At 40.5% G+C, this 23349-nt stretch overlaps 2 protein-coding genes across 7 annotated transcripts in view; one reads left to right on the forward strand and one right to left on the reverse strand.

Annotated features, from left to right (window-relative positions):
• The first annotated feature begins 4318 nt into the window (after positions 1-4318).
• Positions 4319-22054, forward strand: ZNF583 (zinc finger protein 583). Of its 6 annotated transcripts, none has more exons than XM_047834472.1 (5): positions 4319-4517; positions 6029-6125; positions 12531-12657; positions 12950-13048; positions 18168-22054. In XM_047834472.1, exons 2-5 carry the CDS (start codon positions 6117-6119, stop codon positions 19643-19645), a joined length of 1713 nt encoding a protein of 570 aa, XP_047690428.1. In that variant the 5' UTR covers positions 4319-4517; positions 6029-6116; the 3' UTR covers positions 19646-22054. The 6 variants fall into 6 exon arrangements, with proteins under 6 accessions (XP_047690428.1, XP_047690430.1, XP_047690429.1 ...); XM_047834474.1 differs by having other exon boundaries at positions 4324-4517; positions 12953-13048; XM_047834473.1 differs by lacking the exon at positions 4319-4517 and adding an exon at positions 4527-4665.
• ZNF667 (zinc finger protein 667) overlaps positions 12935-23349 on the reverse strand; it is an 80906-nt gene continuing 70491 nt past the window's right edge. Inside the window, exon 5 of the mRNA XM_047834469.1 lies at positions 12935-13160. Within this exon, the coding sequence (XP_047690425.1) occupies positions 13096-13160 (65 nt within the window). The 3' untranslated portion in view covers positions 12935-13095. The remainder of the gene's footprint in view (positions 13161-23349) is intronic.

Consider the following 23349-nt stretch of genomic DNA (forward strand, 5'->3'; position numbering starts at 1 on the left):
AGACAATGACATGAGCCGAAATCCAGAGTGGGTCGCATGACTGACTGAGTCATCCAGGCACCCCTTTTGTCCATTTTTGTATTTGTATTCGTGTTAATCAGTTGTAAGTGTTCTTTATATATTCTGGATACAAGTCCCTGTCAGATATCTGAACTGATTTTAACAATTTTTTTTTTCCTTTTTCAACGTTTTTATTTATTTTTTTTGGGACAGAGACAGAGCATGAACGGGGGAGGGGCAGAGAGAGAGGGAGACACAGAATTGGAAACAGGCTCCAGGCTCTGAGCCATCAGCCCAGAGCCTGACACGGGGCTCGAACTCACAGACCGCGAGATCGTGACCTGGCTGAAGTCGGACGCTTAACCGACTGCGCAACCCAGGCACCCCATGAACTGATTTTTGACATAGGTACAAAAGCAATTTAATGGAGGAATAGCCTTTTCAACAAAATCGTGCAGGAGCCATTAGACAGTCATGACCAAAAAAGAAAAGGAAAAAAAAAAAAAAAAGAGGGAGAATTTTGACCTCATATTAAACAAAAAAAAATTAAATAGCCTTAAATTTGCTCCAAAACTAAGCCCTAAAATAAATGTATTGCATCTTCATTGTGACAATTGAAGGCAAAATAAATGAGTCCTCTGTCTCTGAGGAATATATACTTTATTTCTACTTCTCAAGATTATGTAATTAGATTATTACATTAAACTTAGTTGCTGGGCAGACATCTGTTTGCTGATTACTTATTCGAAATTGATAACTGTATTTATTATGCAAATGAACATAAATTTGATTCATTTAGTGACTACTGCCAAGCTTTTGTAGAGGGTTCTGCCAACAGAAGCAGCTTAGGAAATAATGGCTGAAACAAAAAAATGTTACCACAAAATTTCAGGCTTTGAATACCTAATCTCTTTATATATTTGTGAAATGTGGGAAAGGCTGCAAAAACCTGGAAGTTAATTGATGTATCTTAACTTACCAGAGATTTGTCTGTATGGTCTGCAAAAGCAAAGGAGAAGATAAACACAAAAACAACTACAATTTTTGTGGATTGTGTTCCTTTTACTTTTTAAACAGGAACAGTTTGGGGCACCTGGGTGGCTCAGTCGGTTAAGCGGCCGACTTCAGCTCGGGTCATGATCTCGCAGTCCGTGAGTTCGAGCCCCAGGTCGGGCTCTGTGCTGACAGCTCAGAGCCTGGAGCCTGTTTCGGATTCTGTGTCTCCCTCTCGCTCACCCTCCCCCGTTCATGCTCTGTCTCTCTCTATCTCAAAAATAAATAAAATGTTAAAAAAAAAATTAAAAAAAAAATAAACAGGAACAGTTTTCCAGTATTGCCACCTTGGTGCAATTGTAACAGCTTAGTTCCTCCTTAAAAAAAAAAAAAAAAAACCAAAAGTACTTACTTTCACGTATTGCTTCACCATCACACAATTTTTATTAAGTTGTAGTTTTCAAAACGATAGATGTACCATTATTGAATCATACTTCTACACGTAGCCATATTGTTTACATTCAACATTTTATTACTGTAAGTGATTCAATTAATATCTTTGGGAATTGGGGCGCCTGGGTGGCTCAGTCGGTTGAGCGTCCGACTTCGGCCCAGGTCATGATCTCACGTCCGTGAGTTCAAGCCCCACGTCGGGCTCTGTGCTGACAGCTCGGAGCCTGGAGCCTGTTTCAGATTCTGTGTCTCCCTCTCTCTCTGACCCTCCCGCATTCATGCTCTGTCTCTCTCTGTCTCAAAAATAAATAAATGTTAAAAAAAAAAATTAAAAAAAATATCTTTGGGAATATATTTGCATTTATTTTTTTTTAATTTTTTTTTTCAACGTTTATTTATTTTTGGGACAGAGAGAGACAGAGCATGAACGGGGGAGGGGCAGAGAGAGAGGGAGACACAGAATTGGAAACAGGCTCCAGGTTCTGAGCCGTCAGCCCAGAGCCCGACGCAGGGCTCGAACTCCCGGACCGCGAGATCTGACCTGGCTGAAGTCGGTCGCTTAACCGACTGCGCCACCCAGGCGCCCCTATATTTGCATTTAAAAAAACTTCCGGGGCGCCTGGGTGGTTCAGTCCAACTTCGGCTCAGGTCACAGTCTCGCGGTCCGTGCGTTCGAGCCCCGCCTCGGGCTCTGTGCTTACTGCTGTGCTTACTGCTCAGAGCCTGGAGCCTGTTTCGGCTTCTGTGTCTCCCTCTCTCTCTGACCCTCCCCCGTTCATGCTCTGTCTCTCTCTGTCTCAAAAATAAATAAACATTAAAAAAAAAATTAAAAAAAAAAAAGCTTCCTCAATAGAAAACTTCCCAGCTCATATGCTTTTTGTCATCGGTGACTTTGCTGAGACGAGTTGCATGGAAGCGTTGGAGGCCTAATTTCGGAAGGGCTGAGACTCAAATAGGAGTTAATGAAATACATTCAAAGACATAGGCTGAAGTATAGGAATAAGTGGGTAGATAGAACTGAATGATCTATAAACTTTTTTTTCTTTTCTTTTTTAAAAGTTTATTTATTTTTTAAGTAATCTCTACAGCGAAGGAGGGGCTTGAACTCACCACCCCAAGATCAAAAGCCACATGCTCTTCTGACTGAGCCAGCCAGGCGCCCCAAACTGCTGTTTCTCTTTATAAGAAAACTGTCACTTCCCAGTATATTAAAAAAAATTTTTTTTAATGTTTACTTATTTTAGAGACAGACAGAGCACAAGTGAGGGAGGGGCAGAGAGGGCCGGAGACAGAATCTGAAGCAGGCTGCAGGCTCTGAGCTGTCAGCACAGAGCCAGACGCGGGGCGCCAAAGTCGGACACCCAACCGACTGAGCCACCCAGGCGCCCCAGTGTGTGTGTGTGTGTAGCTGGCTGCAGGCTCTGAGCTGTCAGCACAGAGCCAGACGCAGGGTGCCAAAGTCGGACACCCAACCGACTGAGCCACCCAGGCGCCCCAGTGTGTGTGTGTGTGTGTGTGTGTGTGTGTGTGTGTGTGTGTGTGTGAGTGTAGCAGGCTGCAGGCTCTGAGCTGTCAGCACAGAGCCAGACGCAGGGTGCCAAAGTCGGACACCCAACCGACTGAGCCACCCAGGCGCCCCAGTGTGTGTGTGTGTGTGTGTGTGTGTGTGTGTGTGTGTAGCTGGCTGCAGGCTCTGAGCTGTCAGCACAGAGCCAGACGCGGGACGCCAAAGTCAGACACCCAACCGACTGAGCCACCCAGGCGCCCCAGTGTGTGTGTGTGTGTGTGTGTGTGTGTGTGTGTGTGTGTGTGTGTGTAGCTGGCTGCAGGCTCTGAGCTGTCAGCACAGAGCCAGACGCGGGCCACCCAGGCGCCCCAGAGTGTGTGTGTGTGTGTGTGTGTGTGTGTGTGTGTGTGTGTAGCTGGCTGCAGGCTCTGAGCTGTCAGCACAGAGCCAGACGCGGGACGCCAAAGTCAGACACCCAACCGACTGAGCCACCCAGGCGCCCCAGTGTGTGTGTGTGTGTGTGTGTGTGTGTGTGTGTGTGTGTGTGTGTGTGTAGCTGGCTGCAGGCTCTGAGCTGTCAGCACAGAGCCAGACGCGGGGCGCCAAAGTCGGACACCCAACCGACTGAGCCACCCAGGCGCCCCAGTGTGTGTGTGTGTGTGAGAGTGTAGCAGGCTGCAGGCTCTGAGCTGTCAGCACAGAGCCAGACGCAGGGCGCCAAAGTCGGACACCCAACCGACTGAGCCACCCAGGCGCCCCAGTGTGTGTGGGTGTGGGTGTGGGTGTGGTTGGTTTGCGTGTGTGTGTGTGTGCGTGTGTATTTAGTGAGTTTCTCCCGTATTAGAAGGTCAGCCACATGAGGGTGGGGATTCTCTTGCGCGGGTTCAGGTGTGTCCCCAGTGCCTGTAACACTGCCGGGCACACAGGGGACGCTCAATAAAAGCCTAATGAGACGAGGAGGAGAGAGAAGACATAAAAGGAACGGAAGTAAGGACACCCGGCACCCGGGTTCCGGCCCACCCGCCCGGACCTGCTGACCTCTCCCCAGCGCTCCGGCCCGCACACCCAGTCGGCCAGCTCCGCTTCCGTCCCGCGAACCGCTCACCTTGCAAGCCCAACCAGGGATTCGGGCCCGCGGGCCCGTGCACTGCGCGTGCGCACCTCGACCCCGCCCGGCTTGGGCCCCTACGGGGACCGAGGACGGTGCGCCTGCGCACTCGGAGCCGGCGCGTCCAGGCCGGGGCGGGACTCGGTCGGCCTGACCGGGCTGGGCGGGTCCTGGCTCTTGGTCGGAAAGCCCGGAGTTTCGGGAGAGGGGCGCAGACGCCCAGGGGCGGGAGCAGGAGCCATCTGCCAGCCGTCCCAGGATGCCCAGCGCCGCGCGCGGCCTGGACTCCATTTCCCGGCGGCCCCCACGGCGGGCCCCGCTGCCCGCCCGCGCGCCGCGGCCCCTTTGTGAGCCCGGCGGTCCGGCCGCGAGCGAGGCCCCGCCCCGGCCCGCGGGCCGCTGGGCTCCCGGCGGCCGACGGCGCGCAGGGAGGTGCCGACCCTCGGGGAGGAGGCGGTGAGGATGTCGGGGAGGGGCGCGCGCGCCAGCGGGCCTGCGGGGCTGGAGCGGGCGTGCGAGGGGGCCTGTGACCGTGGGAGACCATGTCACAACGTGCGTGCGCCTGTGTGTGCCTGTGCGAGCGTCTGTGACCATGACAGTGACGGTGAGTGTGCAGCTGTGTGTGTGGTCCTGTGAGACGGCGTGAGGTTGTGTGACCTTCTGTTGGTGTGACAGTGCGACCCACTGTGAGGGGACGGGTGCCAGGCGAGCCGCCAGCAGGAGGACTGTGTGGCTCCTGCGGCGGCCGGGTTGGGGTGTTCGCGAAGATCGGGCGGTCAGGGCGAGCCTGAGTGGGACTGGGATGGAAGGGAACGCTTGAGAGAGGAGAGGGGAGCCCCAGCTTCAGGCCTGGACGGCAGATGAGGAGGCTGCTGGGCCTTAGCCCTCTCTGGCACAGAAGGAGGCTCTTTCCCTTCCTCTCCTGGGCTCTAGAGTAGGTGAGGAATAGAAGAGGAGACCTACTGTGTGCTATTTGTGACCATAAATCACTGACATTTACTGAGCACAAGGGATGTGCCAAGCACTAGGCGGAATGCTTCCTGTGCATCATCTCATGATCCTTCCAGCAATTGATAGGGAGTAGGTACCATTTCACTGATGACGAAACTGATGTTTGGAGTGGTTAGACCTAAATCATGGAGGTTGCAGAGCTCGTGAGTGGTAGACTGAGTATCTGCCGCCAGGTGTTCTGATCCCCAAACCTGGTGGTTCTTACTGTTACCTTATGCTGCTTCTGAGATAATTGCTTTGCTCTCCAAGGCAGAGAGGTTTAGTAGAAAATAACTCATGATTAGGAGTTTCAGTGACTGCGAATGCACAGCCCTCTCGCCCATCTCTTTTTTGAGGAAATTGCTCAGAAACGTTCAGAGAATGGTTTCCAGGTAGAGTTTGTCATAAGCCAGGGCTACAAGCAGAGTGTTCTGACTCTGGTCCAGTGTCTTCCAGACAACATGACCGACCCCTCTGATGCCTACTCTGTAGAAAGAAGCTTTCCCTGGGGCACCTGTGTGGCCCAGTTGGCTAAGCGGCTGACTTCGGCTCAGGTCATGATCTCCTGGTTCCTGAGTTCGAGCCCGGTATTGGGCTGTCTGCTGTCAGCACAGAGCCTGGAGCCTGCTTTGGGTTCTGTGTCTCCCCCTCTCTCTGCCCCTTCCACACTCGTGCTTTGCTTTGTCTTCATGTCTTCGTGTCTCAAAAATAAATAAACATTAAAAAAAATTTTTTAAAGATGCTTTCTCTGAGGCATTGTTTGTAGCTTTATCTCATTTTGTAGTAAGGGTGGTAACATATTCCCTTTTACTATCATTATCTGATGGAAAGACTAAAAAGTCAGACCTAGATTCCAGTTGGGCTAACTTATTACTATGAAGCCTTGGATTATTTCACTAATGAACAGATTTCATGGGTGAAGAGAAAAATAATCCTTACTTGACAGTGCTATTTATGGTTTCTTTCTCCCTCTCCAGCTCTGTTTTTCCAGACACTGCCCTTCCATTGAGGAGCCTGAAGGAGGTGGACAGAAGAGCTGTCATAAATTCTTAAATTCTTAAAGCCATGTCCAAGGTAAGGAAGGATTTTTTTCTCCCTGAGGTGCTTTGTTTTTCAGGTTGTATATGAATATCTTGCTTTTTTCTTCTGAAATTCCCCAGCTAACAAAGTCCCATTCATTCAGTGACCTGGTCCTCATGTTCTTCAATCCATTAAAAGGAGGTCCCCAAAAGCTCAGTGAGCTTCCTTTGTTCCTAAGCCGGCATTTTCATCTTCGTTCAAGAAATAGCTCTGCTCCTCCTGTAGGTTAGGTGTTCTGTTAGGAGCTCTCAGGAGGCAAAAATGCACTCCTTGGAGGGATATGAAAGCCTTCATTATAGGGATTTGATTCATTGAGGTCAAGGTGTGTTCTGATGTGACTACAAGTATAAAGCTTTCTCATAAACCCAGGTTTAAGAGGAAGGCAAGACAAGGGCTATTGGGGCAATCTTAGTTATAGTACATGACAATATCCCTTGCTCAGGGTCATTTTGAAGAGTGGAATGTGTTGGCTTTGGAGTGTTAAAGCGTGGGTCAGTGAAGGCAGGGATTTTCCCAGGCAATCAGTGGGCTCTGAAGAATGGGATTCCATGGGGGTAATAAGGTCCTGTTTTAGGGACATACTGAGTTAGTAGTGGGCTACAGCCAGGATATTTTAGGTCATGTAGTTAAAATTCGTGAAATTAGTATGGAAAAAAAACAGGACATTTTTTGAAAAAATGAGAACAGGAGAGAGTACTTGAATCTATATTTTAAAATGACTGTATACATCTATAATGAAAACAGTAAATAGTGTGGAATGGGAGCCAGAAGAAACAAATGAAAAGATCAACATATAATGCCCAGAAACAAATACAAGTAAGAATGTAAAGTATTTATTCATTCACTGAACATATAGTTATTAAAGACTTCATTTATACCAAATGCTGGGAATACTGTGGCAAATAAAAATAGACACCGTCTTTGTTTTCATAGTTTAATGTTTGCTCATTTGTTTATCATGATAATGTAAGTGATGTTATTTTATTTTTTTTAATGTTTATTTTTTTTGACAGAATGAGCTGGGGAGGGGCAGAGAGAGAGGTGACAGAGGATCCAGAGTGAGCTCTGTGGTGACAGCAGAGAGCCTGATGCGGGGCTTGAGCTCCCGAACTGTGAGATCATAACCTGAGCCGAAGTTGGACACTGAACCAACTGAGCCACCCAGGCACCCCCGTGATATTATTTTAAAGTTTTTTATTTTGAGAGGGCGAGAACACGAGAGGAGGAGGAGCAGAAAGGGAGGGAGAGAGGTAATGCCAAGCAGGCTCCACGCTGCTAGCGCAGAGCCTGATGCAGTGCTCAAACTCATGAACCATGAAATCATGACCTGAGCCAAGATGAAGTGTCAGACGCTTAACCGGCTGAGCCACCCAGGAGCCCCGTAAAGTGATATTATTTTAAATCAGTGTAGACAGAATGGATTATTCATTTAGAAAAAAGACTCCTTCCTCACCCTTTGAGGTTAGATACATTCTGTAGGTTAAATGTAAAGAGTAAAACAGATGAACTGTTGGATGACAATATAGAACATGCTGTAAACAAGAAGATAAGCCAGAAGAAATCAATTAGAGCAGCACTGTCCAGGAGAACTTTCAGTGATGACTGATAATAGAAATGTTCTACATCTGCATTGTCCAATACAGTAGCCACTAGCTACTGTAGGAACTGAATTTTTAATGCTAACTGATTTAAAATGAAATAGCCACATGTGACAAGTACCTAGTGTATTGAGTAGCACATATCTAAGCTCATAAAATAATAAAGCCAGGATGAAAATTATGGGTGATCTTGTACAAGTCACTTATTTTACAGATGAGGGAAAACAATCTAGGTCACTAGTTAGTGATTGTATCAGATGTAGGAAGTTGTAGTATATGTTGATTGTCAGTATAAATAGATGATGGTGAGTGATGATTTGAAGACGGTGGTAGAAAATCATAAAGGACACTGTCAACAGTGATAGAACACATCATTTCATTCCTTTGGAATCTTCATTGGCTTCTCATTTTACTTGGAATGAAATCCAATGTCCTCTCCACAGTCTCTAAGGCCCTGCATGGTCCAGCTCCTGGCTACCCCATACCTCATTTTCTACAAGTCTTTTTCTCTCTTCCAGTCACACTGGCCAACTAGCTGTTCCGTAGACTCACCCAGTTCTTTCCTGTCTCTGAACCTTTGCATTTGCTCCTCCGTCTTCTGTAACTCTCTTCCCTTAGGTGTTGGCATGGCTTGCTCTCTCACTTTTAGATTGTTGTTCAAACATTACTGCTTCCTTGAGGTTTACCTTGACCATCCTATCTAAAACACCTTGTCACTCTAAATCACCTTCCCTTGTTTTTGTCATAGTATGACTTTATGTTTAATGTCTTTCTCCTATGTTAGAATATTAACTCCACAAGAGGAGAGACTGTATTTTGTTCACCATTGTATTTCCAATACTTAGAACATTATAGGGAGTAGGCATTCAGTAAATATTTGTCAAATTAATATATAAATGGACAAGATTGTGAATTTCTCATCTGTGAGTGAGCCCAGAGAGGTAAGAGCCAGCTATCTCTTTTCTCCTGCCACTGAATTGGTAATGGAAAAAGCAAAAAGCAGAGGGTATGATGTGTAGAATAGACAGAGCCCATTGGCCCCAGTGCTATTTCTGGGACCCCATGAATCAGTCTCTGGTGGGAGGATCCAGAAAACCGCATTTTTATTAAGTCCACAGATGATTTTTTTAATGTGTTTTAGTGTTTGTTTATTTTTGACAGATAGGGTGGGGGGAGGGCAGAGAGAGAGGGAGACACAGAATCTGAAGCAGGCTCCAGGCTCTGAGCTGTCAGCACAGAGCCCGACACAGGGCTCGAAGTCATGAACTGTGAGATCATGACCTGAGCCAAAGTCAGATGCTTAACTGACTGAGCCACCCAGGCGCCCCACGTCCAAGGATGATTTTAAGGCACATTTTTTGGAAGCCTCTCCTAATGATTATATTAAAGTGTGCCTCTTGTAAACAGCATATTGTTGGTTGCAGCTTCATGCCTTCCACAGTCCCTGTGACTGTCACCATTCTCTGGCAGTCTGTGGCAGCCCTGTGGCTGCTGTAAGTGGCCCTGTGTGCTTCCCATGATTCCTTATGTCTCCCACAATCCCACATCTCCCTCAAAACATTGATCTTTTTAAAGGGATCCAGGGGGCGCCTGGGTGGCGCAGTCGGTTAAGCGTCCGACTTCAGCCAGGTCACGATCTCGCGGTCCGTGAGTTCGAGCCCCGCGTCAGGCTCTGGGCTGATGGCTCAGAGCCTGGAGCCTGTTTCCGATTCTGTGTCTCCCTCTCTCTCTGCCCCTGCCCCGTTCATGCTCTGTCTCTCTCTGTCCCAAAGGTGAATAAACGTTGAAAAAAAAAAAAAATTAAAAAAAAAAAAAAAAAAAAAAATAAAGGGATCCAGTCTGAGAATATTTGTCTTTTAATTAGTGTTCACTACATTTTCGTTTAATGTAATTACTGATGTATTTGTGTGTATAGCCTTGTAGTTTGTTTTCTACTTACTCCCATCTGTTCTTTGTTCCTTTATTTCTCCTTGTTTACCTTCTTCTGGATAAATCAAGTACTTTTTCTTTATTATCTTGTTAATTATACATTATTTTTATTATCCTTTTAGTGGTCACTCCAGGATATTTACCCATATCATTATGTAATTATCTCCTTTCTTCCTTCTGCAATCTTCCTTCTATAGTTACTACTCTTACTACTTTCTGAACAAGATAAGGCCCCATAGTGATTTAACTCCCATTTATTGTCATTATTAGATATTATATTTATAGTTATTCCTCTGGGACTCTTGATTTCTTCTTGATTTTCCTTTCCATCTCTTTCCATTTTCCTCCACCTGAAGAACCATTAGTATTTCTTTGAGTGCAGGTCAACACTTTACTCCCAGCCTGAATTATTTTTTCAGTAGCTCCAATTCTTGCTAGGTCACAATAACATAATTTAAATTTTTTTCTGAGGTTAAGTACGTTTGGGGAATCATAGTCTCCGTGGAGAGAATATCTTCCAGGATTCATTTTAAGGAAATAATTAGAGACCTCTATTGAATCTTTAATTTAACATACAGTAGTATTATATGAGAACTCTACTATAATGTTAAATTAGTGAGAATCCCAATTCTGACATCATAGTGAAAAATTAAGATTCATATAAATGAAAATAAACGGGTTAGTAAATAAGGTACAACATATTTATACCACATTATGTTATCAATCCAACAAAAGTGATTTTATAAGTAAATGAATGCAGATAGATAATCAGACATGTCTGTATAAGGAAACATTTGAAGAAATATATACTAACTGCAAATTTTTATTGTTTCTAGGAGGTAGGGTGACATGGTGGGTAGATGTGGGGATGAGGACTTCCAATTCTTTTAACTTTTATAAAAAGGAAAAAAATTCACTGAGGGTAGAAATACTGGACATTATTTGGTAAGTTTCTTTGATGATTACAAATCATATGAAGTTCCTGTTTTATCAAATCAAAACAAATATTAAAATATTTGCAAGATATTCAGGTCTCATTGGCTGAGAGGAAAAGGACAGTCAGCCAGTTGAAACCTAGACTCCTTTAGGATGTGCAGCTAAAAAAATGTCTTTTAAGAACACTGCCTACCAAAAGCTGCCTCACCTCTGTTTACAGTAGAAATGTGTGTAGAACACTTTTTTTTGCACAAAATATTAGAGTTTGTATTGAAGTGTTTGAAGTTTGATAGAATTGATGCTTGACAGTATCCAGCCCTGTCTAGGGCAAATTTTTTCTTTTAGGACCCAACTCATGTTCCTTTCCTTCCTTTCTTGAAGCCTTTACTCACTTCCCATATTTCCCTGTAGTAAGAAGTGTTTTAGAAATGGAAGCATGTAAGAACAAGCTGATGTATGTAACTGATGTTTCTTGGAGGCATACTTCTGCTTCCTGTATAGCTTCCTTAACATTGTTGTCCATTACTGGGGCACTAGCCCAGTATCGACTCATTTTTTCCATTAAAAATATCTGCATAAAAGCATTGATGTACTTAAATACATCTTCAGTAGGACCATTACACTGCAGAGTCACATTAATAGGAGTGATGTTCATATCTGATGACCACTAAGGCAAGGGCACACACCAGAACTTACCCTAGATGGGATACTGGAGGCCACTGGAGTGCTGGGTATTCCCCTTCAGTTGCTGGGCTGTGGGGAGATCTGGGATTGTCACCACAGGGCTCAGTGCAGTAGCTGTTTACCAACCAACGTGACAGTATTTCAGTATTTAACAGATCAATTCAGCTCTTCACATGTGTACCATTGAGTGTATCTATATATCATCCCAGTTAAAGAGTCGGTTTTGCTCTGTGACACGCCAAACCAGCTGAGCATATAGTAAATCATATGCAAGCCCTGGTAAGTCTGGAGTAGATTTACCTCGTTAGAAAGAATATCCATTTTGAATTTTTAGGAAGCAGACCAGGTCTTATTCCATGTGATAAAGATCCTTAATTCAATGTAGTATTATTAGTTGAGAACTACACTGTAACATTTGAAAAACTCTCGCTCATTAGACATGCACAACTGGGTATGTTCCTCTAGTGAGAGCTGTAGGGGTTTTTCACTGCACTTCACTATCACATCTGAAATACTATTTAACAGTGCTTAAAATTAGTATTATTTTGTTTCTGTAAAGAGAAGTCACCATCTTTGAAACTCACTGGGGTTATCAAGAGCTGTTAGATAATCTTTTATGACCCCAGTTGTTCTGTTATGGCATACATTTCTTTAAGTTATATTTTGCGAAATCACTACAGAACTTATTTAATGTATTTATTACTTACATGTTTAATTTTAAGAAATTAATATTATGAACATCAAATACATTTATATATGTTACTCTGTTGACATACCTGGAACATTGGCCATTCCATTGAAGAGTTTGGAAAATGTAGGTTTAGACCACATACAACTTAGAGGGCTTAACTCATGTTCCTGTCTCTTCCTTAAAGTCTTCTTTCACTGTCCTAGTCTATCCTGATTTTCCATATTGAGAAATGCATTAGCATTTAGTATGAATAACATATTTTGCTCTTGTTTATAGTGTTCTGTTATTGCCCATTTTTGTGCTATTAATCTTTTCACCATCAGTAGAGACTATAGACTATGCCAGAAATTGTATGCTTTCCTTGACAGAATATTAAAACCAAGCAAGAGAAATCATCTTAGCAAGTGTTTGACATGTGTTGCACAGAACCCAAGATATGGCCTGAAAATTTCACTATATGCACTATTTCTCTCTAAAAGTACAATTTAACTTTTCAAACTATGCCAGTCTGACGTTAGGAACACTAGTTGAGCATAAAAGAATATGTTTATGTCATTTCAGGATTTGGTGACATTTGGGGATGTGGCCGTAGATTTCTCCCAAGAGGAGTGGGAGTGGCTGAACCCTGCTCAGAGGAATTTGTACAGGAAGGTGATGTTGGAGAACTATAGGAGCCTGGTATCATTGGGTAAGGAAGTCTCGCCAGAATTCAGAATCTGCACACAGGGCTGCTTTCCAATGTTTAGGAAGCCTCTGATGTACTTCACTAAATTTCTCTTTCTTGTGCTTCCCAAAATGGGTTGAGTTTTGTAGAACTGGCAGCTTCATTGGATTATTTCTACCACTTCATTTTCCCCATTCTTCAGAATACTTCACATCTTCCTATACTCCCTTCTGTAATGCCCTCATCAACTTCCTGATGACCAAGCAACTCGATCTGCCTTACAGATCTGGCTAATTCCCCTTTTATTTCTTGTAAGCAGGAGTTTCAGTTTCTAAGCCAGATGTGATCTCATTATTGGAACAAGGAAAAGAGCCCTGGATGGTGAAGAAGGAGGGGACAAGAGGCACATACCCTGGTGAGTGAGAATTAGGAAGGTAGAGTCCATTGCAGGGAAAAGCTCAGCTATTCTGAAAGCTTCCAGCGTATAATTGATGTTTCCTGGGTAGCTTTTCTTAAAGGCTGAAGGCCTGGGAAGAAACAGTGAGGTGTCATTAGCGTGAGCTAACTTACTCTTCTTGTATATATTCTCTCATACGTCACTGTATTCTCTAATAACCCTCTCCTGTTCTCTGAGTCCAAACTGGCACTGTCTGCTTGCCCTTCTTTTTTAGTTTTGGCACAAGTGGCTTCATCACATTTAAAAAAATCCAGAGACAACAATGACTATTTTTTTCCCCCTTTTCAGTCACTCATTCCTTTATATTGAAGGATTCATTGAATTTTTACTTTGAGAAAATAATTCTGCTAACTTCTTGGGGTTATTCAGAGGTTTATTAACCATCAAGGAAAAAAGAAATAATTCCCAGTTACGTTTTCAAGTCTGGGCGACTGGATGGTGACACCATTTAATAGAAATAAGCCAGAAGAATATGTTGGTAGGGGAAAAGATGATAATTTGACTTGGGACAGAAGAGTTATTTTTATGAGATGGAGAGACTTTGGAGTGAAGAAATGCAACATGCCACTAGAGTGGGACAGAGGCTTAGAAGAAAAAGTCTGGCATAGAGATGCTAGTATGAATGAATGAGGTCACTAGTCTTATAGCTTGAGAGAGAAACCCTGGTCCTGAGGCCTTTGTGAGTAAGTGGATCTTTGACAACTTTCTCAGTGTTCTCTTTGTGATAAATGGTCTCTACAGTTTCTGTCTTGGGTGAAATTTTACAAATTTTTCTTTTTCTTTTTTTATTAAGCAGTCATTATTGCCCAACATAGGGCTGGAGCTCATGACCCCAAGATCAAGAGTCACATGCTCTTCCGACTGAGCCAGCCAGGCACCCCTAAGTTTTTATTTTTATTTTTTAAAGTTTATTTATTGGGGCGCCTAGGTGGCTCAGTCAGTTAAGTGTCCGACTTCAGCTCAGGTCATGATCTGTGGTTGCTGAGTTCGAGCCCCACGTCGGGCTCTCTGCTGACAGCTCAGAGCCTGGAGCCTGCTTTGGATTCTATGTGTCCCTCTCTCTCTGCCTCTTGCCCACTCACAGACTCTGTCTCTCTCTCAAAAATAAAAAATAAACATTAAATAAATAAATAAAGTTTATTGATTTTGAGAGAGAGAGAGCGAGCGAGCGAGCGAGCGTGAGTGAGTGGGGAGGGGCAGAGAGAGAGGGAGAAGGAAAGAGAAAGAGAATACCAAGCAGGCTCTGTGCTGTCAGCATCGAGCCTGACGCAGGGCTCGAACTCCCAAACCATGAGATCGTGACCTAAGCCAAAATCAGGAGTTGGACACTTAACTGACTAAGCCACCCAGGTGCCCCAAATTTTTATTTTTCTAAACATCACCTTTTCATTCATGTTATCAAATTTATTCTCATGAATCTGAACAAAATAATCTTGTAACCCTTTTTATTTTTAGTATCTATAGTTTCCAATTTTAATTTATTTTGTATACCTATTCTTTTTTTAAAACAATTATTAGGTAGCTAGTTATGAATCAATTTTATTTTTAAAGTCCAGTTTAAGGACTTATTAGAGTTACCACTCTTCTCCAATTCTTTATTTTTTGCTTTTCACTAATTCCATTGTTCTAGTTTTCTGAGATTTATTTTGTTCTCCATTTTGCTGAAATAAATGCTTAATGATTTCATTTTCTTTTATTCACTAAATGATTAAGGGCTATGAATTCTCCTTTGAATATAACTTTAGCTGTTTTCCAGAGATTCTGATTTTTAGTGTTTTTGTTATTGCTGTTTCCTAAATAACCTACTTTGAAAAAATTTCTTTTACACAAGAGTTGTTTAAAAGAAAGTTTCTAGTTTTATTGTATTTTGATCAAATTGTTTTATCATATTTGATCAAATAGGAATTAGTACTAATTCTACTTTCTAACTTTAGGATTTTGTATGGCCAAACATATAATTGGTATTTGTAAATATTCCATAGGTTCCAAGGTTTAAGTCTTTATTTTCAGTGTAAAGAGCTTGTTACATAAGTTTTACTCTTTTTATTATGTTATTAAAGTCAGTCTTTACTTACCTATTTCCATCTTATTTTTTTCTTAATAACTTTATTAAAGAATTACATACAGTAAGTCACATCCATATACATTATACAGTGTGAGGAGTTCTGACTGTTGTATAAACCCATGAGACGATCATTATTATCAAGACATACAGTGTTTCCATCACCCCGAAAGATGGCCTCTGCCTCTTTATGTACCATTTTTTCTCTACTCCTGGCTCCAAATGCTATTCTGATCTTGGTCATTTTAGATTAGTTTCCATCTAAGCTAAATGGAACCATACAGTATATATTATGTCTGGCTTATTTTACTCATAATTTTGAAAATCATTCACAATTTTATGTAGATCTCCCACATTTTGTTTTTCCATTCACCTGTTCACAGACATTTAGGTTATTTCCAGTTTTTGGCTATTACAAAGTGTCTCTGAAGCTGTCATTTATAGGACTTTGTATGCATGTATGTTTTAATTTCTCTTGGGTAAATATCTAAAAGTGTAATGAGTCAGACAATAGGAGTATGTTTAACTTTTAAAGAAACTGCTGGTTTTCCAGTGTCTGTACCATTTTCATTCCCAGAAGCAATGTCGAAGACTTGCAGTTGTTCCATATACCTTGGTATTGTCAGCTTTTAATTTTATTCATTCTAATGGTTGTGTTGTGGTATCTCATTATGCTTTTAAGATGCATTTCTCTGATGACATAATGTTGAATGTCTTTTCATGTGCTTACTGACCATATATCTGTTGTAAAGTGTTCAAATCTTTTGCCCATGTTTTATTATTATTTTTTTTATTCTTGCTGAATTGTAAGACTTCTTTATATAGTCTTAATACAAGTCTTTTGCCATTTATATGTATTGGGATATATGTATGCTAGTTGTGGCTTGTGTTATTGTTTTTCTACTGCTGCCTTTTGAACATCCAGTTTTCAATATTTGTAAAGTCCAATTTATTAATTTGTCGTTTGGTGGTTTTTGTGTCATACCTTAGAAATTCTTGCTACCCCTCAGTCACAAAATTTTTTTTCTGTGTTTTCTCCTATAGTTTTAGCTTTTACATTTACATGAGCTAAATATTGTGTCTTATATGAGGTAAAGAACAAGGTTTTGGTCCTCTCCCCCAACTATTTGGATATACAGTTGCTTGAGTATCTTTTTTTGAAAAGACTTTAACCATTATACTGCCTTGCTGGTACCTTTGTACCAAAAGCAGTTGGTCATATCTACATGGGTCGAGTTCTGAACTCTATTCTATTCCATCTATCTATATATCCTTTCATCAGTACTAGTCTAATTACTATAGCTTTATAGTAACTTTTGATATGAGATAGTTCAACTTGTAAAATCACTTTATTTAAATCCATTTGCATTCCCAAATAAATTTTAGAATGAAGTTAAGAATTTCTACCCCAAAAGCCTGCTAGGATTTTGATTGGGATTATGTGGAATCTATACATCAATTTGGGAAGAACTGATATTCTAATTAATGTCATTTGAGTTTTTTAGTTCATGAGTATGGTGTATTTAGCCATTTATTAGTCTTTTTAAAATTCTCTTATCAATGTTCTGTAGTATCCGGTGTAGTGGCTATATATATGTATTTTTTTCTGAGTCTTACGGTAAGTTTTAGTGCTATTATAAATAGAATTCTTAAAAATTCCATTTTCCAGTTGTTTGTTGCTAGTATGCAAAAATGTAAACTGATCTTTATATTTTCTATCTTACGATCTTGCTAGATTTATTTAGTAGTTCTAGTAGTTGTTTGTAGGTTTCTGAGGATTTTCTGCATAGACCATCATGTTACCTGCAAATACAGTTTATTTCTTCCTTTCTGATCTTACAGCTTCTTTTTCTTGACTTGCTGCAATAGCAAGGACCTCCTATATAATGTTGAATAGAATTGCTAAGAGTAGACATACTTGGATTATTTCTAATCTTAAGGGAAAACCTATTCAGTCTTTCACCACTAAGTTCATGTTTCTTAGATGCCCTTTATCAGTTTAAGGAAATTTTATATTCCTGGTTTGCTAAGAATTTTTATAATAAATAGATGTTAAATTTAGTCACATACTCTTTCTGTATCTATTGAAATGATCACATGATTTTTCCACCTTTAATTTATTAATGTGGTGAATTACATTGGTTTTCACATATTAAGCCAACCTTGCATTGCTGGGATCAGCTATGAGTGGTAATGATTATGCTTTCATATTTTCTTGGATTTGATCTTCAGTAATTTTATTAAAGGTTTTTACATTTATGTTCATTACTACATTGATTTTCTAAACCATAGTAGGAATTTTGGTTTTATTATAAATATGGTGAGAAACCATTGGAAAATCTTGAGAATAGGTGATGGGGAAGGTGGCAAATTAAGGCTTGTGGCAGGTTAATAAAATCAAGCAATTTAATACAAAATTACTTTTACGTGAAGGCATTTTAGCTTTGGGAGCAATTAAAAATTTAGATTTGGTTGGGGCACTTGGGTGGCTCAGTTGGTTAAGTGTCCAACTTTGGCTCAGGTCATGATCTCACAGTTCGTGGGTTCGAGCCCTGCATTGGGCTCTGTGCTGACAGCTCAGAGCCTGGAGACTGCTTCAGATTCTGGCTCTCCCTCTCTCTCTGCCCCTCCCCAGCTTGCACTCTCTCTCTCTCTCAAAATAAATATACGTTAAAAAAAAATGTTTTTTTTAATTTATGTTTGGTTGAACTATATCACATAGAAAACTGTCAAGAAGACATTTTTTTTAGGCTACAAAAGTTTAGCTATAGCTGCATGTATAACCTAAGGCAACTAACAGTACCTTAGGGTCTTGGGATCTTATGGAGGTGTTTTAAGCCACATTAACATTATGAAATTGGCTTTTTAAAGATAATGCTTGAATGCAAGATAGCCTAAGGCAAGAAAGAAAGGGTGTTTGGAGACTAATATTAATATAACTATAAACTTTTTGTTTCAGAAGTTATCTTCTAATGAACAAATACAAAAGACATTTGTTTTCTTGGTATCTTTTAGATTGGGAGTATGCATTTAAAAACAATGAATTTTCATCAAAGCAAGTTATTTATGAAGAATCATCCAAAGTACTGACAATGGGAAGAAGCCATCTTAGTTATAGCCTTGACTGCCCCAGTTTGAGAGAAGACTGTAGATGTGAGGACTGGTTTAAGAACCAGTTAGGCAGTCAGGAGGTACATTCTAGACAACTGATCACCACTCATGAAGAAATCCTCACTGAAGATAAAAGTAATGAATATACTAAATCTTGGCAAACTTTCCATCAGGATGCAATATTTGATATAAAACAGAATTTTCCCACCAAAGAAAGAGTACATAAGCATGAGCCACAAAAGAGAAACTACCGAAAAAAATCTGTTGAAATGAAACATAAGAAAGTCTGTGTACAAAAGAAACTTTTGAAATGTAATGAATGTGAGAAAGTTTTCAACCAGAGCTCATCTCTTACTCTTCATCAGAGAATTCATACTGGAGAGAAACCCTATGCATGTGTTGAATGTGGGAAAACCTTCAGCCAGAGTGCAAACCTAGCTCAACATAAGAGAATACATACTGGGGAGAAACCTTATGAATGTAAAGAATGTAGGAAAGCCTTCAGCCAGAATGCACACCTTGCTCAACATCAGAGAGTTCATACTGGAGAGAGACCTTATCAGTGTAAAGAATGTAAAAAAGCCTTCAGCCAGATTGCACACCTGGCTCAACATCAGAGAGTTCATACTGGAGAGAGACCTTTTGAATGTATTGAATGTGGAAAGGCCTTTAGTAATGGTTCATTTCTTGCTCAGCATCAGAGAATTCATACAGGAGAGAAACCTTATGTATGTAATGTGTGTGGGAAAGCCTTTAGCCATCGTGGATACCTAATAGTACATCAGAGAATTCATACCGGAGAGAGACCTTATGAATGTAAGGAATGTAGGAAAGCTTTCAGCCAATATGCACACCTTGCTCAACATCAGAGAGTTCATACTGGAGAAAAACCTTATGAATGTAAAGTATGCAGGAAAGCGTTCAGCCAGATTGCATACCTTGATCAACATCAGAGGGTTCATACTGGAGAGAAACCCTATGAGTGTATCGAATGTGGGAAGGCCTTTAGCAATAGTTCATCACTTGCACAACATCAGAGAAGTCATACTGGAGAAAAACCTTATATGTGTAAGGAATGTAGGAAAACATTTAGCCAGAATGCAGGCCTTGCTCAACATAAGCGAATTCATACTGGAGAGAAACCTTATGAATGTAACATTTGTGGGAAAGCCTTCAGCTACAGTGGATCTCTTACTCTACATCAAAGAATTCATACAGGAGAGAGACCCTATGAATGTAAAGATTGCAGAAAATCTTTCAGGCAGCGTGCCCACCTTGCCCAGCATGAGAGAATTCATACCATGGAGTCATTCTTGACTCCTTCCTCTCCCTCACCCTCTATGTCCAGTCAGTTGCCAAGACCTGTAGGTTTTATCTCCTAAAAATGCCTTGAACCAGACTCCTTTAATCCATTTCCCTTCCATTATCTTTGTCCAATACACAGTAATCTATTTCATATGGACTATGGAAATAACTTTCTGATTGGTCTCCCTGTATTTACCATTTCCTTTGTCAGTTGCCTACACTGTAGTCAAACTTGTACTTTAAAAGTTTGACGATATCACTTCTCCTTCATTGGTACCCTTCATTGGTATCCCATAGTTCTTAGGTTAAAGCACACATTCCTCAAAATAGTGTAAAAGACCCCCTGCCCCAGATACCTTGTTCCATTTATACCTTACAAAGTACTGTTTTGTGTCAAAATCCATCTAATTCTTTGGACAATTAAGAACTCCTATTCCAGCATCAAACAGATCTGGGTTCTAATCCTTGCTCTTCCATTTTCTAGCCCTCTAGTTTTAGAGAAACATTTTGTCCTTTGTAAGGTTCAGTCTTATTTATATTATGGGAATAATAATGGTACTACCTCAAAAGTTGATGGGAGAATTAAATGAGAGAATGCATGTAAATTGCTCAGAGTGCCTAGCATAAAGTAATCACTTAATAAACATTACTGTAAAATGAAGAGATACTGTGGTATACAAAGAAGACCTGATCATCTTAGCAGGGATCATCTGAGAAAAGCAGTAGCAGCTCAACACTTAAGAGATTATAAGTATTTTTGATTAAGAATAGCAGTCATTGTTCTAAAGTGGTTGATAAGGGCATCTAATACAGTAGCATTGGTGTTAAAGTCCATGATGATACAGAGTAAGATCTGACTTTGTTGGTAAAAACTTCATTAGATATTCAGCAGTTCTAAGAAGCCAGATTTTAAAAATCACTAGTAACAAGTAGGCTTTACTAAGATATATTCAACATTTACACTTAGACAAAGGCAAAATAGGTATTTTTTAAAAGACAAAAAGACCAATAACCAAAGAAGAATAGAAAATAAAATGGAAGTTTGGTCCCTCTCCTAATTCCAGGTGGTTGAATTGTATTAAATCTATGTCATTTAAAACTGAAAAGGTTAAGCTAGCTCTCCAAGCTGTAATTCTGAAACTAGAGGGGAAAAGAAAATTACAGATCAGTACTCCTAAACTGGCTGCCCACAGACATTTGATTTGGTAGTCACCGAGTTTAACATGAATACAAAATAATAATAATAATAATAATAATACCTTTATGTGGGCATGTTTTCCAGTTCTCCACAGTTCAAACCACTCCTTCTTTACATCTGATTTATTTTACACTTTATATTACTTCCTGACTCCTGGAGGCTTTGAGTCTGCAATCAATTCAGAACCAACTCACACAGCATTACAGGTACGCAGAAAATGGATGAAAAGGAAGTCTTAAATAGACACTTTACCCTTCTGCAGGGGGAAGACTATTCTAGAGATGTTAGAGGCCCAAAATTAATTTACAGACTCTTTGTAACTAATAGAATCCTAATTTTTTTTTAAGGCTTGAAACACTGTGTGCATGTCAACGCACACACATATACATTCATACAGGGAAACACATAAATACATAAATAAAGGTACTATGTCAGTGGCTTAACAGTATTAATAACATTAATTCTGCTCTACAAAACCAACTCCCTCATCCTTTTATCTGAATGTAAAAGTTATTAAAGGACGCTGTAATTTATAATCACAGTGAAAACAATCTTCCTAGCTGTAATTTATAATTACAGTGAAAACAATCTTCCTAAACAAGACATGAGATCCAGAAGCCACACACACACAGATTCCAGGTTTTACTGCATAGGAATTTTATTAAGCCTTTATATAGTCAAAGACAGTATAAACACAAAGTTTTTTATTATCAGTATTGTAGATATTACAACATATATGAAATTCATATCCTTAACATAAAAGTGCTCCTACAGATCACTTAGGAAATGACACTACTCCCATGAGCAAAGGATATAAAGAAGCAACAGGTGACTGGTAAGTGACAGAATCTCACTAGAATAAGAACAAGTTAAAGTATCCATTTGTCAATATCAAACTGATAAAAAAAATCTGCATTGCAAAAGCACAGAAAAGGAGATACTTCTATGCAGTGATATGAGGAAGTATGAATTTGTACAAAATTTCTGAAAGGTAACTTGTCAATATCAGAATTTTCACTGGGACAATCAGAATTTTCTTTACAAATTTACTTTATTTCCTTATCCCATTAAACAGATAAAACAATGTAAAAGGTACCAAACAAAAAAGATCAGAAAGGAGGATCATCAGTGGATGAGAGAGTTGAACAAATAATAGACAAAAGGGAAGAAAGTGTTCATTCATGAAATGTAGCAGAGGCTGCTGCTATCTGAAATGTTTGAATGATAGGGATGTCAGTAACAGAAGCCACTTTACAGAGGCTGGGGGTAATAAACAGTGACAAGACTGTTCAGTGCCTTTCTTTTTTTTTTTTTTTTTTTTTAATTTTTTTTCAACGTTTATTTATTTTTGGGACAGAGAGAGACAGAGCATGAACAGGGGAGGGGCAGAGAGAGAGGGAGACACAGAATCAGAAACAGGCTCCAGGCTCTGAGCCATCAGCCCAGAGCCCGACGCGGGGCTCGAACTCACGGACCGCGAGATCGTGACCTGGCTGAAGTCGGACGCTTAACCGACTGCGCCACCCAGGCGCCCCTTGTTCAGTGCCTTTCTATGTGGCAGTCAACAGCTTCCTCACTTCACCCTCTCTTCTGTAAGTAAATTGAATAGGATCCTTCACACCATCCACAAAAATGAGTTCCAGTTAAATAAATTCTTAAATGTAAAATTAGCAAGTATTATAAGAAAATATAGTAGGATATATTTACGAACTGGGATTGAACATATCTTTCTAAAAAATGCTTTTAAACAATTTAAAAACAACAGAAGGGAAGAAATTATAATAACATAATAAAGGGAAAGATGTAAGAACACCTATAAGTAAAGGACAACTAAACAAGTATAAAAATGGACAAAGTATAAGAATAGGTAAATCATAGAAGAAATCGGGATGGCTCATAAAGGAGTCCGTGCTTAACCTCACTAGTATTGAGATACAGATTTAAATAATGTAATATCAAAAAGTGGCAGCTGTATGGAGAAATGAGTACTCCTCATTGCCATTTTGGAGGCAGTGAAGTTTTTAACATGTTCACTCAAGTCCCTTTGGAAGGCAGTATGATTAGTACATGAAACACTGGAAACAATCTAGATTTCCATGGGACTTGACTAGAAATACTAGCAGCAGTTTCAAAGAAGGGACCAATGATATAGACATGGATGGATTTGTCTAAAGGACACTGAAGCAGCAAATTTTGCAGATTTGCACAGTATTATATATTTTAAAAACATTTCTAACACATTTAAATAGGTATTCAAATATTTAGAAAGAGTCTGGAGAGACACACCCAACTAATAAGTGTTCCTTCTAGGGAGGAGACTGGGATTGGATATTCTGGTCAAGAGGAGATTTTGTGTTCTCTGTAGTATTTGAAGTTTTAAACAACAATGTAAGAAATTTAACCTATGAAAAAGTGAACTTAGCATGAAAGTTGGCAGGTAAATTAGAACCTTTTTGGAATTTAGAGAATATTAGCTCATCGACTTGCCAGTCCTTCCCAAGCATACAGAGATCCCAGTAACCTTTCCCATCCAGGGAAACTGATATACAGCTACCTGGAATAATCAAGCCATAATCAGATTTT

Source organism: Prionailurus viverrinus, chromosome E2 (assembly GCF_022837055.1).
Source record: "Prionailurus viverrinus isolate Anna chromosome E2, UM_Priviv_1.0, whole genome shotgun sequence".
NCBI lineage: Eukaryota > Metazoa > Chordata > Mammalia > Carnivora > Felidae > Prionailurus > Prionailurus viverrinus.